General features: G+C 40.0%; 1 protein-coding gene across 1 annotated transcript in view; it reads right to left on the bottom strand.

Moving 5' to 3' along the window:
• Window positions 1–16046, bottom strand: part of GRB10 (growth factor receptor bound protein 10) — a 201708-nt gene that overhangs the window by 13409 nt on the left and 172253 nt on the right. Inside the window, exons 7-11 of the mRNA XM_048839260.2 lie at window positions 14304–14419; window positions 10570–10644; window positions 7532–7669; window positions 6565–6675; window positions 4110–4208 (exon numbers count right to left, since the gene is read on the bottom strand). Of these exons, the coding sequence (XP_048695217.1) occupies window positions 4110–4208; window positions 6565–6675; window positions 7532–7669; window positions 10570–10644; window positions 14304–14419 (539 nt within the window). The remainder of the gene's footprint in view (window positions 1–4109; window positions 4209–6564; window positions 6676–7531; window positions 7670–10569; window positions 10645–14303; window positions 14420–16046) is intronic.

Genomic DNA, 16046 nt, shown 5'->3' with positions numbered 1-16046 from the left:
GATGGTTATCTCTACTTTCATGCATACGGTGCTTGTAGAAAAGTTCCTCAGAGGCATATATTTTTATTTATTTTATCATATGAAATGTCCAAGCTAAGGAAACTCCTAGGAATTCTGTTGACTGTCAACGTGACAAACTCCCCAAGTGTCCAGGGAGATAAAACCACTTGTATTACCTCTAGGGATATTTATACTAACTCTGAAATGCATTTTTTAATTCCCATATTGCTTTATTTTTTATACTAATGTCTTATCTGCTATGTTTTGAAAAACGGATGTAAGCTTGGTTGTTGTGATTGGTGCTTGGTATAGAATATTTAATAGTAGTTTTTAATTGCAAATTGTATACTGCAACTGGTAAACGCCGTTTGGCCTACAAGGCATCCAAACCAGAGCATCTTATCACAGAACAGGACACATCTGTTGTCTAAAATGTCAGTTGGAAAAGAAATGGTTTATCTCAAACAACAGACCTTGCAAAAGAGTTAGGTCCTGACTTCGAGAGGATGTTAACAGCAAAAAGAAGTCATGTATAGGGACGTATTATCAGAAGCAAAAAAGTTGGTAGTAAAGAGAATTATTTCACAGTCATTCTAAAATCTTGCTCCTTGAAGCCTTAAGAAAAACATTTATACTTGAGAAATATTTTGTAGAAAACCTTTGTTTACTTCTTAAATGTTGAGATGGCAAGCCCTGGTGAAATGCATACTTCTGAATATGTTACATAAAAGCAAAACTTCTAATGTAATTCCTAAAATCATTGCTATGTAAATGGTAAAATGCTTTATGTGCTATCATGGAATCCAGTGACCTTGCTAAACTGATTACTGATGTAAGTATAAAATATTTATATTAATTGAGATTATTTAGCATACTATCTGGCATACTCAAGCAGCAATTCCCTCACCCAACTCAGGAAGACAAGACAAATCATTCCAAATCATTGCAAAAATTGTTTCTAAAGAAGTTGATGATTTTTCGTAACTATTTAAGCTAAAATCTAAGAATTTATTTAAATTTAAGAGCCTATTTGGAGAAGTAAAAAACTTCAATACAAAAGAACAAGAGTGTTTGGATTTTTTAAAAAAGATTTTCAGTTCCTGTTGAACCTCTCTCAGAAAACGCCTGGATAAAAAGGAAGTTAAAACTAACCTTTAAAATTATCTAAGGTTTTCCTGCCACAAGAGAACAAAGACCAATAGACATGTGTCACATGTTCATTAAGCATACTGCATATTCAGAAGCTGAAGGTGTACCCATAACCAAACCCTGAAGGCATGGAGCCAGTGAAAGGATGACAGCAGCCAACTTTGAATCTAAACAAGCCGACAAGATGTTTTCTTAAAATGTCATGAAAATAGGAAGGAGAAGATTATAAAAACTCTAAAGTGAGCCCCCAACACACACAGCCAAGAGATTAGATTTAAAAACTCCTGTAGTGATTTTATTGGGATATGGAAATGCTCTTTTAACTTAAGATGTCAACAGCTTCTCCTGGTAACCACCAAATAGTGAGACCAGATAGGTCTGGAGTGGAGACAGGGCCTGGGCTCTAGGTCTCTGCTGGGTGGGAGGGTCCCAGAGCTCAGGCTCCAGCCCAAACCCGGAAGTCTACACAGCAAGGAAACAGCCCCGCAGCCCAATTTGTTTGGCACGGGCCAGCCCCAGGTTTTTCTTTTCTGTGTAGACACTGATAAACAGAAAAATAGTTAACTGGATTTAGGATTCTTAATATTCGTTAATTGGTCTGTCTTAAGATAGATCCATAAATGGTTTCTAAGTAACTGATTTAAATCCTTTCTTTGATTTATTAAGATTTGGTAAAGATTATAACTGGGAAAAGTAAACAAACTGTTTGTTATTCCTAAAAATCAACAGGACTCGCCTGCCTTACAACAAAATTTTTGCACATTTATAAACAGTCTTGGTTTTCTAACGATGCACTGAAATTGGGCTCACAGCAACTTTGGGAATAAGACCCTGGTCTCAATTTACGAAGAGAAAAGTGGCTCCACCGAAGAAAGGCCAGTTCTCAAGGGTGCAATGTCTACTCTCTACAGAGTGGCACCCAGAAGAGACTGTAATGGAAGTAGCCAAGTTATCATTTGTGTTCTGTCTTTTGTTTTCCTTTCCTTTTTTATATAATAAAATAGCCAAAGTTAATAATTGTGATTATTTTGCTTGGCTTCAATAATGATGCCCCTAAAGTATGTAGAAGAACCCCTGCGACTAACAGTGGAAGTCTCATCTCTGAGTTGGCACCTAGAGAAACAATTCATGGATAGCTGAACCACCATATCTTGTTTCTCAAGACTAAATTTTTTAGTAATTTGGGGGATAAAAATTACATGACATGCAACACAAATTTAAAATTACCACTTTCTATCCCATTTGTCTGGAAATTAGCCAGGACTAAAGACAAACCAGCCAGACAAATTTTTAAAACTGAGGAGTGGGTCTGGGGATAAAAGTGTTGTAGAATAAGGTAAATATACAACTATGAACTTTCTGCGTACTCTGCAATACTTCCTGGTAAACATCCTGTGTGAGGGACGGTTTGGCCACTGATAACGGATTACAATAGAAAGTGATAATGTTAACCTCAGAGGTTGTAGAATTATCCTGCAGTTAAGACAGTGCCACATTCCTACTGGAGCACTGCGGGCTGTAGCGTTGATACTGAACTTCCTGTTTAGCCTCAAGAATACAAAACCATTGGCTGACCCCAGCATCAAGTTGCCCTTTTGGTTATGATGTGACATTGTGTATGGAGATGCTATAAATGCATTAACTAGAATCTAGGGGATACATTTTAAAATGTGACAAGTGATTTGGGGTGACTCTTAACCCACCTTAAAGACCTCTGATTTTCAGAGAGTGCTGAGTACCCATCCCCTCTGAAATCTGGCCCTTCAAGGTGTCTCAGGAGTTGGGCACCCCTTCGTCACTTGGGAATATTTAAGTCTAAGAAGACAACATTAAATTTGTGTTGCCCACCTGGATCTGACTTCTTATGCATCCACCTTACATAGTGGAACTATATTCACATAAAGCTGTAGCACAGAAATTGAGAGTTAGCACGGAGGGGAGGCTTTTCATGGATGAGACAGGAGAGAATTTATGTTGCCCTTGACAAAAGTGAGGCTCTGAAAGCCTCTAGGTTCTTCTCCTCTAAGCGAGATTTTCAAGGTTGGAATTTATAAAGGGTACTTCTACAGATCTGTAGATTCTAACCAACCTCCTCCTCGATGGAGGCCAGACAGTCCATTGCTTCTCTGCTAGAACACAAAAGATTGTTTCCCACTGAGGTTTCTCTCCATTTTACCCCACTCCAACACAATCTATCATACAGGACTCTTAACTACACCATCACCCTGCCAGCCGAGTGAGGAAGCTAATACTACTCTTTTTGTTGAGAGTATACAGTTAAGTGTCCTTCCATGCACCCCTTCCAATGCAAAACATATTCACTCCTTGCTCTCAGATATACATACTCTTGACCCAGGTCGGATGTTGAATCATGTTTTATTAGAAGCCACACCAGTTAAACAAAACCTATACAAAAAACCACTGCAGTTTTTAAAAGTCAATTTGCCTCAGGAAATAGAAAACAAAGATTCTGAACAAAATGGCAGAACAGGACACTATACAGTATCTTGTACTAGTTAAAATCACTGCAAGTTAATGAGCCTAAATACTTTACCTAAACTCTTGATATATTTTTTTTTTTGGTAGATTCTGCATTGACATGATGAGTTTAAAACCAATGACTGTTTTGATTTTTGAGGCAAACATATACTTTATATTTTGCCATGCCAGGATTGTGTTTTATTTATACGTGCAATGAATATAATCTAATGCTGTGGTTACAAGCTTCTGATTAAAAGCTGTATCCAGTATTTTACTTTCCAAAATGGAAGTACCTGCTACAGAATATAGCTGACCTTGGGATACATAAGTGAGCAGTTCGATAAGAGTAACTAGGGATTTCTTCATAAAAATATTGCCTTGTGTATTCAGTGCACAATAGTATGGGAAAGCTGAAATCTCCCAAGAATATGAAGACAGCTGTAGACCTAGTCTAATTTAGGCTATGAGAAAGTAGGTACCTTGAGGAGTCTAAATGCAGTCATCCAACATGTTCTGCTCTGCTCATCTTCAGCACACAGCAACCTCAATTCCTTAGTTTCATTTCTCACTCTGTTGGGCTACAAAATGTAAGAGAGAATTCAGTTACATTTAACAGGAAAGCAACAGCACTTGACATGTACTGTATAGGAAAGGCAGGCACAGAGAGTAAAAAAACGGGAAGTATGTGTCAAAAAAATTGCTCGCTCACACTGAACTTGTGTTCAGTGGAGGCAAAAATATATTTGGAGAGAAAAGTCTGCAACCAACTTCCCTGACTGATCCCCAATAAAGAAGAATGATCAGTTTTTAATCTTTGCCATTTTACAACACTCTGCCACTCAAACATCTTGTATCCAAGGCTATCACGACACTGTACAATTTAAGTAAACTAATCCCCATAATAACCTTGCAAATGAAGGCTTTGTCAGCGCCATTTTAAAGATAGGATTTGGAAGTAGAGAGATGAACTGACCCATCCAATGTCACACACGAAGTCTGGATGCAGGGACCAGATCTCCCAACACTCAGTCCCGTGCCTTAACCACACCACTCCTCAGATAACCATTATCTTATTGCTGAGTGTGTTTTTTCCTGCATTCTTACTGTTCATGTTAAGAAGAATACACTACTTGGAAGTGTTTTTTTGACCACCTACACTTGAAATGAGGAAGACTGTGCGTAATTAAAACAAAACAAAAAAAATGGGAGTTTATGTTTTTGACAGATAAGTTTACCTGACAATTACCCACCCTAACAGCTCCTGCTGTCCCCTCTGCCAATGGCACTCAGGCAGAAATATTACCGCTGGAGCTACCCACACCTCTGCAGATAAGAGGCCAGAGAATGTCAGGTTTGCCTTGTGAGGAGCTACATACATTGCCTTAGAGAGCCCCATATAAGAGGGGAGGAGAGCTCTACCCCACCCCCTCAATGCCTATACAAATGGCTTTCCCTGGTTAACTCAGTATGTCTCCACTAGCCATCCTTCCTTACCCGGGGAAAGAGTTTATTTCTAGCCAAACGGTACTTGCTAGGAAAGAGACAAGTTCACAGAAATGAAGAACTACTCTCTACTGCCTCCACCACCACAAACCCATCAATAAAAGCAGCCCCCATGCCTGTCTCCCCACTCCTCTCCACAGATTTTCATCTGGGACCTGTTACATGGAGACACACAGTAGGTAGCCTTATTTTCAACAGTACCCAAATGATAGACAACTGGATTTAGGTGCTTTAAAAAAATGTTACCAGGCATGTTGGTGACAACAATGAGAAAGAGGGAGGCACACTGAGGTGTGTCTATACACAAATGTTGTACCACTTCAGCTATGCTGGTTCAGTTAATATCAGTACAACCTCTAGCATGGCAGGCATTATACTAGTAAAAAGTATTCTGTCTAATTCCCTTTCCCATATAAGGATAAGCTATACCAGTTGAGTATCTTTATCCTGGTATAACTGCAACCACTCTACTGGTTGTACAGATATAACTTTATTGGTCAAAGAAAAAAATCATCCCCCTAACTCGCATGGTTATACCAGTACAAAAGCTGCAGGTAGGCCAGGCATAACTGTTAAAAACCAACCCAATATACTTTACTCTTCGTTTTTCAAACTGACATTCTGCTTTAAAGTAAGTGCAAACAAGCTGCCTGTCATATTGGTGCATTTACCTCAGTTTAGAGTGGGATCCTCTGCTATGTAATTTGGGCACTCGCTCTCACAAGGAACTTTCCTTTTCACAGTGATTAAGGTATGAAAAGTAGAGACTATATGTGAATGTCTGGAGAGAGTGTTTGAACATATAACCCCAAGGCCATCCAACAGGCTCACTACCTGACAGCAGTTAGATGATTTTGTACTCAAACCTGCCAGTCCAAAAGACATTCCAGGATTTCACAGCATAGAAGCACTGATACTTAAAATAAACCCACACAGAAACTGAACGCCCATGACCCTCAGATTATATTTTTAAAGCTTCAGGGGCCCTCTCATGTAACTAACATCAGAGCTTCTGAATCCAAGAGTAATACACAAGCATGCAATTCTAGGTTTTCCATTGTGGAACCTCGTGAGGTCTTGTCTGCTCAGTTATTTGAAAACGCCATTGACTTTTACATTTAAATAAACGTAAAGTTTATAGCATTATTTAGACATAAATCACTATATTAGTAAATGGACAACCTGGAACAACTGTCACTGTTACTCGATTTGCTGCTGTCTGAAGTTTTATTCCTTTTGGTCAGACTGTGCTGCCCTCCTACTCTCACCTTCCCACTGCCTAGTATCAGTCTCCAAAAGTCCTTCTGAAGTCAACAGGATTACTTGGTGAGTAAACTTCTACACACAGTGAGTAAGGGTATCACAAATTTGCTTAAAAAAATGCTAACGATTTCAGTTCCACCTTGGGAACAAGTTAATGAGAGGAATTACCTTTACACAAAATCCATAGTCTGCAGGAGCATTATACAATTTCTTGCCTGCTATCAATGAGAAGATATTGCTGTCTTCTAGGTCAGCTAACAACTGCAAGTGTCTTGGCTCCTGTGGAAATATTGTACCTTTTTAATTGTAGGATTAAACCACTGAAACATTTCAGTGCCTGCCATACCTTCTCTGAAGAATAACATCCATCAGAGGGCAGTGTATGCACATTTAAACTGCCTCTCTCTAAGCACTTGAAGTTTTATTTAACATATACTAAAATGAACAATTTGACCTCTTCAGATTGGCTATACATTTGTAAAGGGAAAATTGTTCTCAGGACGCATACTGACAAACGGATCTGTATTTCTGAGATATTTGCTTGCAAGGGAAATACCATGAGACCAATAAAAACCCCAAAACAAAACAAAGCACCAACCCCCGCAAAACTACACAATAGCAGGAGAAGGGAGGGAGTTTATGCAGAAAGTTGACAAACAGTTACATTCCAGTATGATGTAAATGATGCTTAAAGTGGGTTTTGCCTTCTACATCGCTATACTGGTTCTGATTAAAGTTTTTCAAATTTAATAATTCAGCCTTTAGTTACCATCTAAAATAAACCCATAAGAAGTTCACTTATAAAGCAAGTCTTTTCTCCCCAATCCCTAAACTCTCATTTAATGCAACTTCGGTAGCCACTTATATATTTTTATATATTAAAAGCACATGTATATTTGAGTATATTATTATTATAATAAATAAATTCAAAGATGGATATTCAAGATGAAGGGATGTAGCAACCCAAGTCTTGTTTGCTACTTGCCCATAATTTATTTATTGTTTTGCATCATCTCCTTTTTTTAAAGAAAACTCTGTGGAAACTTTTATATTAAAAAATCTACTGTAAGTAGAAATTCATTTTACATATCAACAATTTTAGTAGCGCAATTCTTTTTATTTTTTTTTAAATTACCTTTGAAGTTCCTTTTGTGGAGCAATAAAGTCCCGATCTTCTCAAACACACATATAACTTTTTCCACGATTTCCTACCCAACTCTTTCACATGCAAGAAACCTTGAATTTCAGGGCAGCTACTGGAGTTTAAAAAGTTCTGTGGGAGATGAAAATTAAAAAATTATCTGATTATGTATCATAAACATGGACAGAGCTAACACCACACCTGTAGCAAGGAGCAGTCAGTCACAGTCACTAATTTAGACTTGAATGTTCCTGAGTGAGAGCTGCTATCTTCTTTCAAAGCAAAGTAGATCAACATGCACTAGGGAACTTTTGGTGTCCAGCAGCTGGGTCCACATGGACAGTTAAGTGTGTGGCAGGCTACAGCGTTGCAGATTTACACCCCAGCTTGCCATGCACTAACTATTAGTCTAGACACACCCTTAGTTACACTTATCACATTGGCATATTCCTGTTTACCAGGCAAGAAACACTGGAGGTCTTCCTTGCTCCGGGTGTGATGCTAGCCAATACAGAATGTAACCATTCTTCCATACCTCTACTCCTCTTGCACTGATGAGTACGAACTGATATTTCAAATCAACATTTACACAGCATAGTCACAGGCAGCTTATTAATTCTAAGAATCTTGCTAGCCACTAGAAATGTGCCAACAAGTGTAGCTTGGAAACGACTGACTGGAATGCAAGACTTCATCCAGCAAATTTAGATAATGAACAGCCAGTTTCCGGATTATCCACCACCAATTAATATCATGCGTACCCCCTTCTGTCCCGCCCAGGGGTATGCACAAGGAGCAGAACATTTCACACTCAGTAACTCAAATACACTGCATTCTACTAAATCTTAACAACTACAAAGCCCCCAAGAAGTCAGGACCAAGAAATATTTTAAGAAATTAGGGTTGGTATTTTATTTCTAACGTATACAGAGATGCTAGAAGGCGAACTAATGGGAACAGTTGAATATGCATTCAGGCAAAGGAATCACAGAACTGTAGGGCTGGAAGAGATAGGTCATCTAGCTGAGGCAGTATTGTGCTCAGATATTTTAATATAAGGCACGCTGCAAGTATATGTATTTGCTGCAATGCCATGATTTTGGTAAGAATTTTTCTAAACAAATTTAAATTGTGTTGAGGCAATTTGTCCATTTAAAACCACTGTTTACCAGCAGGGAAGGACAAGGGCTACAGAGCTCAGGACCTCTTTGTCCCCAAATACTCAATCTTCCACCGGAGCCTGAATTGCTTCTCCTGGCAGCTATTGCTATGTTCTCTTCTCACCTCGTGCAAGACAAAATAAATTAAGAGTGATGGAATGTAAATCAGGAGTAAACCCAGTGAAGTTGGTGGGAGCTGCTAGGCATTCAGCACTTTGAAAGACAGGCCACTTATGTAGGTGTCTAACTTTAGGTAACTCACTTTTGAAAATCCTAGTCACTTTAGAAATACATTTGTAAGTCAGAGTGCTGATTAGACATGAAAATCTGTCTAACCCAGAGCCAGCAGGCTGTTGGGTGAAGCTAGTCAGTTAGGACTTATGTTTCATGCCCTTTGAATATTCCATAGAAGACTTGATGTTTTCTATATTTGTGTTGCCCTGGTTTTTATTCGCTTGGTAAAAATAAGTATGTAAGCCCTGTTACGAGGTAAAGAATCTTGGAGGTCAATGTCTGCTTCTCTTAGGATGCCCAGCATGTGCTCTGTTCATATTGACACAACATGCTCCTTTATAAGAACTATGAACTGCTTTGAACTGAATAAGGTATAATATATGTATGCAGCATTGTTTCAAACTGTATTTGTATATATATAATTTTTACAAAACTTTAGGCAAGCATCTATGGTATATTTCTTTTCTCTTGTCTGCCTTTAGTGCCATTCAGGATGTATTAAACCATTGGTTTTAATCTTATTTTGCATTTATAAGTTTTTAGTTATTTTTATAAGAAAGTGGTTATACCAACCAATGAGAATCAACCTGACATATGTTTATGTGAAAGCAAATAAACTTACCACTAAATTTGATACTTATCCTTTCTAACCATGAGGGTACACTTTTTTACACACATTTATTAAAGCAGTTATATATCTTAACATACATTTAAGATTCTTAATTTTTACGATGTTAGCAAATGGTGAGCAACTCGTTTCTTATTTACTAGACGAAGGTACTTTTTATTCAGGATTTGTGTCAGGCTGCATTTGGAAAGAAATTGGCATTTAATTAAACCTGTACAAAACCAGCCTTTGAAAACTGTGTTAGTTAAATAAAACTACCATAAATGTGCTGGATACGTAAGAAGGAAAAAGGAAATTTATGATGAACAAGTTTTGCATTTAAAACTGATTTATTTAACAAGGGAAATATTAACATAGTTAGCGAATAGACAGATTGTTTCTGGCCACCATGGGTCAGATTTCTAAAGGTATTCAGGCACGTAAAGATGCAGATAGATACTTTGAGGGATTTTGCAAAGTGCCTCAGAAGATGAGATGCGTAACTCCCACTGGTATTAAGCATCACAAACTCTATGTCCATGTACATACATAGGGTCTTGGATGGGATTGTACTCAGGCAGATATCCTGTCCCGCCACCCACGCTGCAGCAGCTACACTGCTATTTTTTAGCTCACTAGCTCAATCAAAGCTAACACGTGTACATCTACCTGATCTGGAAAGTATACCTTTAGCTGCTGTGCAGCTGTAACCTGGGTGGTCAGCAAACTGACATAGATCACATACACACACAGCGCTCTCACAGCTTAGCCATCAGAGGCACTCTTAACAGCAGCCCATGGTAAGGACAGATGGCAATTTAGTGGGCAAAGGCAAACTAACTACTAACAGTTAACGTTTACCATTATTTAAAATCTAAATTAGACTGGCTAAAATCGGCAAAAATATTCAACAGTATGAACATACGCTAAATTAAAATCTCCTCTTTTCCCAATGACGTTTCCAGTCCTCTTTAATCTTCCCCCCTCACCCTTTATAAAGACTACTTTAGCACAAGACTGTCTTAGAATACCTGCAAAAGTTGCGACTGCGGGATGCTGCCGTTTGATTGCTGGCACCAGGCAACCATCTGCTCCGGAAAGAAATTCTACAAGGGGTGGGGGGGGTAGGAGGAAAGACAGTTTGGAGTCAGACTGCATTTACATACTTCTGTTTAGTTAGCATTAGCTAATGGACTAGATCAGATGGATCTTTTCCAGTCTCCACCTTCTATCATGATTATTCTTAATTGAATTAAAGAATTCCTTATACCAGAGGTGGGCAAACTGTGGCCCGTGCGACCGTCCTGCCCGACCCTGAGCTCCTGGCCCAGGAGGCTCACCCCGCCCCCTCCCCCGTTGTTTTCCCTCCCACGCAGCCACACTGCTGTGCAGCGCAATGCTCTGGGTGTAGGGGCTGTAGAGCTTGGCCTGACCTGGTGCTCTGTGCTGTGTGGCACGGCTGCCTGTCCTGGTGCAGCCATGCTGCCAGCCACCGCTGCTCCAGGTAGTGCGGTAAGGGGGCGGGGGGGGGTTGGATAGAGGGCAGGGGAGTTTGGGGGGTGGTCAGGGGTGTGGATAGGGGTCAGGGCGGTCAGAGGGCGGGAAACAGGGGTTGAATGGGGGCAGGGGTACTGGAAGGGCAGCCAGGAAGGAGGAGGAGGAGGAGTTGGATGGGGCGGCGATCAGGGACAGGGAGCGGGGGGGTGGATGGGGCATGGGTCATGGGGGGGGCAGTCAGGAAGGAGAGGGGGGTTGAATGGGGTGGTGGGGGGAAGTTAGGGGCAGGGAGTGCGCGGTGGTCAGGGAGAAGCAGTGGTTGGATGGGACAGGGGTCCCGGGAGCTAGTCGGGGGAGGGGGGGTGTTGGACGGGGTGGCGGGGGCAGTTAGGGGCGGGGAGTCCGGGGGCGGTCAGGGGACCAAGAGTAGGGGAGGGTGGATGGGGCAGGAGTCCCGGGGAGGGCCATCAGGGGGCGAGAAGTGGGGGGATCGGATGGGGGTGGGGGCCGGGCCATGCCTGGCTGTTTGGGGAGGCACAGCCTCCACTAACTGGCCCTCCATACAATTTCAGAAACCCAATGCGGCCCTCAAGCCAAAAAGTTTGCACGCCCCTGCCTTACACCGTAAGTGATGCTAAAGCTTTCAAGCCCAATTCACTTTCTTCCTCCCTGCCAAACTACATTGATATGGCTTTTTTTTTTTTTTAAATAAAGTTTGAAATATTTCATAAGTACATTTCTCCATCTGTGAAATGAAGGATAAATTTATCTTTGATAAAGAAAATTCTCCATAACATTCTTCTCCTTCCTCTACAATAGAAAACTCAATCTAAGACATCTTTCGAGGTAGGGAGAGGAGTTAGGAATTACAGTCTCTGGTTTCTAGCAATGGAGGGAAAGAATAGTATGGTGGTTAGGACACTAGCTGAGGACCTGGGAGACCTAGATTAGAGTCCCTGGTCTGCCAGAGACTTTCTGTGTGGCCCTGGGCAAGTCACTTAGGCTCTCTGTGCCTTAGCTCCCCATTAGTAAAATGGGGATAACAGTACCTTCCTCACCGAGTGTTGTGAGGAAAACCACATTAAAGAATGTGAGATGCTCAGATACTACAGAAATGGGTGTGGGTGTCCCATAAGTACTTTAAAATAGCTGTTTTCTCCTTCTAACCAAAGCACCTTTCTGTGTTGTATTGGGTTGGATTCCAGAGTTGTTCAGTTCCACCAGAATGGATCATATTAATTACCCAAACTTTAATGATGAGAAAGCATTCATGTGTAACTGTTAGGTTCCCCCCCCCACCCATTTGCTTAGCAACTCTGCTGAAATCTTGACACTTTTCAATCTATCAAGACAAATCCCCTTTCAAAATCTTTTCCAATACATTTACTATGTTCAGGGCATTGTCAATCTATTTCTCATAATGAACAGTTAGCTAAAAAGTGTTCCAGGAAAATGAATACAAAATTTTCTGAACATGCATAAATACACAAGATCTGCACGCTTGGTACAGCATTCTCTGCTGCACAGACTAGATACTAACAAGCTCTAAGTAAACATCCATTCCTCTTACATAACCGTCACTGTAGCATAGTCATTTATTTTAGACCCAAGTATCTTGTTTGACACTAACATGGTGTTTCTAAATCCTCTGAGTGTTCTACAGATGCTCCATATTATGATCTCATTATTTACCAAAGTCAAAAAACTTAATATTCAAAGGATTACCTTATTTCAGACTTCCTCTTCCTAGCTGTCTTTCTGTACCACATTTTAAAATGTCTATCACATAAGTACCATGGTGTACAGCATGATATGCTTACAGTATAAATTCATCACATTAAGTTACTCTTTGAGCTATTAATCATTGTTAGAACGCTGAATGTACGGGTATCTATAAAACCAAATTAAAAGGTTGCCAACAAGCTAAACAGCAATAAAATCTATTGTACTTAGGAACACTATTCATTTTACTTCAGCTAATAAAAGTCTCATTCTTCAAGGCACTAACAGATTGAGGGAGAGAGAGAAATCACCCTACTGCCCCATCATATAATTAGCCAGGTGAATTATGAAGATTAAATTTACCATCTTCCTTTAAGTACTAGCCAACACCAGATGCTTACACCTGACTGAAGGGATCAGTGGCCTGATCTGCTATAGAAAAAGAAGGAAGCATCATTTGATGGTGAGATCATGGGACTGGAAGCCAAACATTATGGGTTCTATTCTTACCTTTGCTACCAACTTAGGTAAATCACTGAAACAAATGTGCTAGTTCACCAACTTTTCACCAGAAATAATGCTTCATAACATATGGGTGTGGCAAGGCTTAAGGTCAAAGCACTTTGAGGTTATCAGATGAAAAGTACTATAGAAATGCAAAGGTTATAAATCATGTACAATCCATCCAGATACTTCAAGGTGGTACGGCTGGGGCAGTTTGCCAAACATACACCAACAGCTGGATCTGCAAATATCTGTGTGCGCACTCAACTAAGGTTCGCACCCGTTAGGCCATATCTGTCCAAGTTTGAAAATCTTGTTCCAAATAAGCTCAGAAAGATTGCGATACCTTTAAAATCACAATAGCGTTTAGGTTCTTCTAATACTAACCTTAGTTTCAGTGATATAATGCAAAACCAACTGAAGTTTCATAGGCAGAAGGGAGGGGAGGAAAAGGAGAGGTAGGGTTACTTTGATCCGCAAAGGAGAAAGAAGAAACCCACTAGAAAACAGTAGTAGGTTTACCTATTATGAACCCCTGCTCAACATACATACTGATAAAATCAGGTATGACAAGCACCTTAGAGGTTACTCACAGGTTTCTTCATTACTGGCAGAAACTAAGAGGTCTGGATATTCACATTATTTGGTCAACTTGCTTCAGATCAATTAATAACTTTCAGGATAATGAATAAACTGAACGGCTGTTGCTTAGAAAAACCAAGCTGGGCTTTCCCTTTGTATGGTCATTCTTAGACACAGGAACAGCCACCCCGAAACAATCAGATTGTGCAGTCTGATAACCATCAAGATTCTCATTTTTGAGCACAAGATAAGTTAAGCATCTCTGGGCAACTGTGTTACTTGTTTTCAAGAAAGTTGTTTTATACAACCAAGACCTTACCATGCTCATTATTAACATATATAACATATTGTGGGGTCCCCATTGTGCTAAGCACTATACTAAGAGACAGTATGCAACAGCTTCTCCCCCCCCCCCCCCCCCCCAGACAGTTTTACAGTCATTCTGGACAATGAGACTTACCACTGGATTTTTAAAAAATTCATATTTTGCATAATTCTTCCTGAACAAAAATTTACTTTCACTTCCCATAGTGGCCTCGACTTGGACTACGAGCTCATGGTCTTCCAAGCACCTCTCTGTGGAGGGAAAATACAATGTTAATGTCTAATCAGGTAGAAAAAAGGAAAATGTTCCAAATAGTACAAGTGAAACTGCTCTGAATTCATTTGTTACACAGAAATTCTGTATTAAGTTAACAAAAGCCTCTGTGGGAAAAGAGCTTTTACAGGCCTCAAATTATGCTGAAACTGGACCTAGAGGAATAAAACCATAGATAAAGCAATTTTGCTTTAAAAATGGTTTAGATTTAACATGGTAGGGTTTCGCGACAAATAAGGACTCTTGGGAACGAAGAGGTAATAGGATGGTTTGTGTACCCCAATGACTGCAAGAAACTTGAGTAATACAAACTAAATTTTTCTTTTGGTACTTGGTCTATTGTAAGGGAGTGAAGGGGTGGGGACAACTTTAAGAAACAAGTGTGATGGGACCACCATTAAGTCGTGCAATGTAACTTGAGGTGGGTGAAAAAAGTCCTATTCAGCACACTTTTCAAAATCTAGTATGATCCTGAGGTGAACTTCAGGCCAGATTTATAAGATACTGAGTTTATTATAGAAGAAGTCAAAGGATCCCTCTTAAAGGAGTGCCAACAGACAGCAATAGAAGTTTTGTATTTATCACAGGGCAACTTTCTGCTACTAAAATTGGTCATTTGTACGAATGAACATCCCACCACTATTGCTTCTTATAATTCAGTTCAAAAGTACAATACATATGAAAGAAAGAACAAGCTAGTTTAATGGGAACTATTCCATTGAAACAAGTAGCTCAAAGTTTTTTAAAACAACTTTTAGAGGACAATTGGTGCTAGTCTACTCCGGGACAATGATGTTAGTGTCCTGGTAGGCCTACTGAATGTTTCTAGGAAAACGTTTCAGTATTTTTCAGAGACAAGGTGGATGAGGTAATCTCTGTTAGGGACCAACTTCTGTTCTATGTAGCTTTGCTGTAGCCGTGTAGGTCCCAGGGTATTATAGACCAGCTGGGTGAGGTCATATCTTTTATTGGATCAACTTCGGTTGACAAGCTTTCAAGCTTACATGTAGCTCTTCTTTAGTTCACAGAAATGTACTCTGAGTGTCACAGATAAATACAAGGCGGAACAGATTGGTTGCATAAAGCCATAATTCGCCCCATCCCCCCTCCACAACTGGAGAGGTGTTAACAGAACACTTCACCTTGAATGGTCCCTTGAAATATGTGTTACCTACTTATGCTAAACAATCTGTTCCAATTTATATTTAGTTGTGACACTCTGAGTATGTTTCCCAGACCTAAAAAGAGCTATGTGTAAGCTTGAAAGTTTGTCTCTCTCACCAACACAGGAGATGGTCCAAGAGAAGATATTACCTCACCTACCTTGTATCTCTAATATCCTGGGACCAACCACTGCTACAACATCACTGCATACAATGTGTTCCCTATTTTTCAGATGGTTCATTATCAAGGTTTCTAGTATATAACTAGGAATGAGCAAACCAAACCAAAAAACACAACTGACCTGAAACTGCCTAAAATTCAAGCCTCTTGTGGTTCACAGGAGTTTGGGTAACTCCTTCCTCACTTCACTTTCACATGTCTTTACACTTTCAAGGTTTCAGCCAGGACCAGAATTATCAAGATAGCATGGGAAAAGCTTCT

Source organism: Caretta caretta, chromosome 2, assembly GCF_965140235.1.
Source record: "Caretta caretta isolate rCarCar2 chromosome 2, rCarCar1.hap1, whole genome shotgun sequence".
In the NCBI taxonomy this organism is placed as follows: Eukaryota; Metazoa; Chordata; order Testudines; family Cheloniidae; genus Caretta; species Caretta caretta.
The sequence above is the reverse complement of the archived record's forward strand: the minus strand, read 5'-3'. Positions and strand labels throughout refer to the sequence as shown.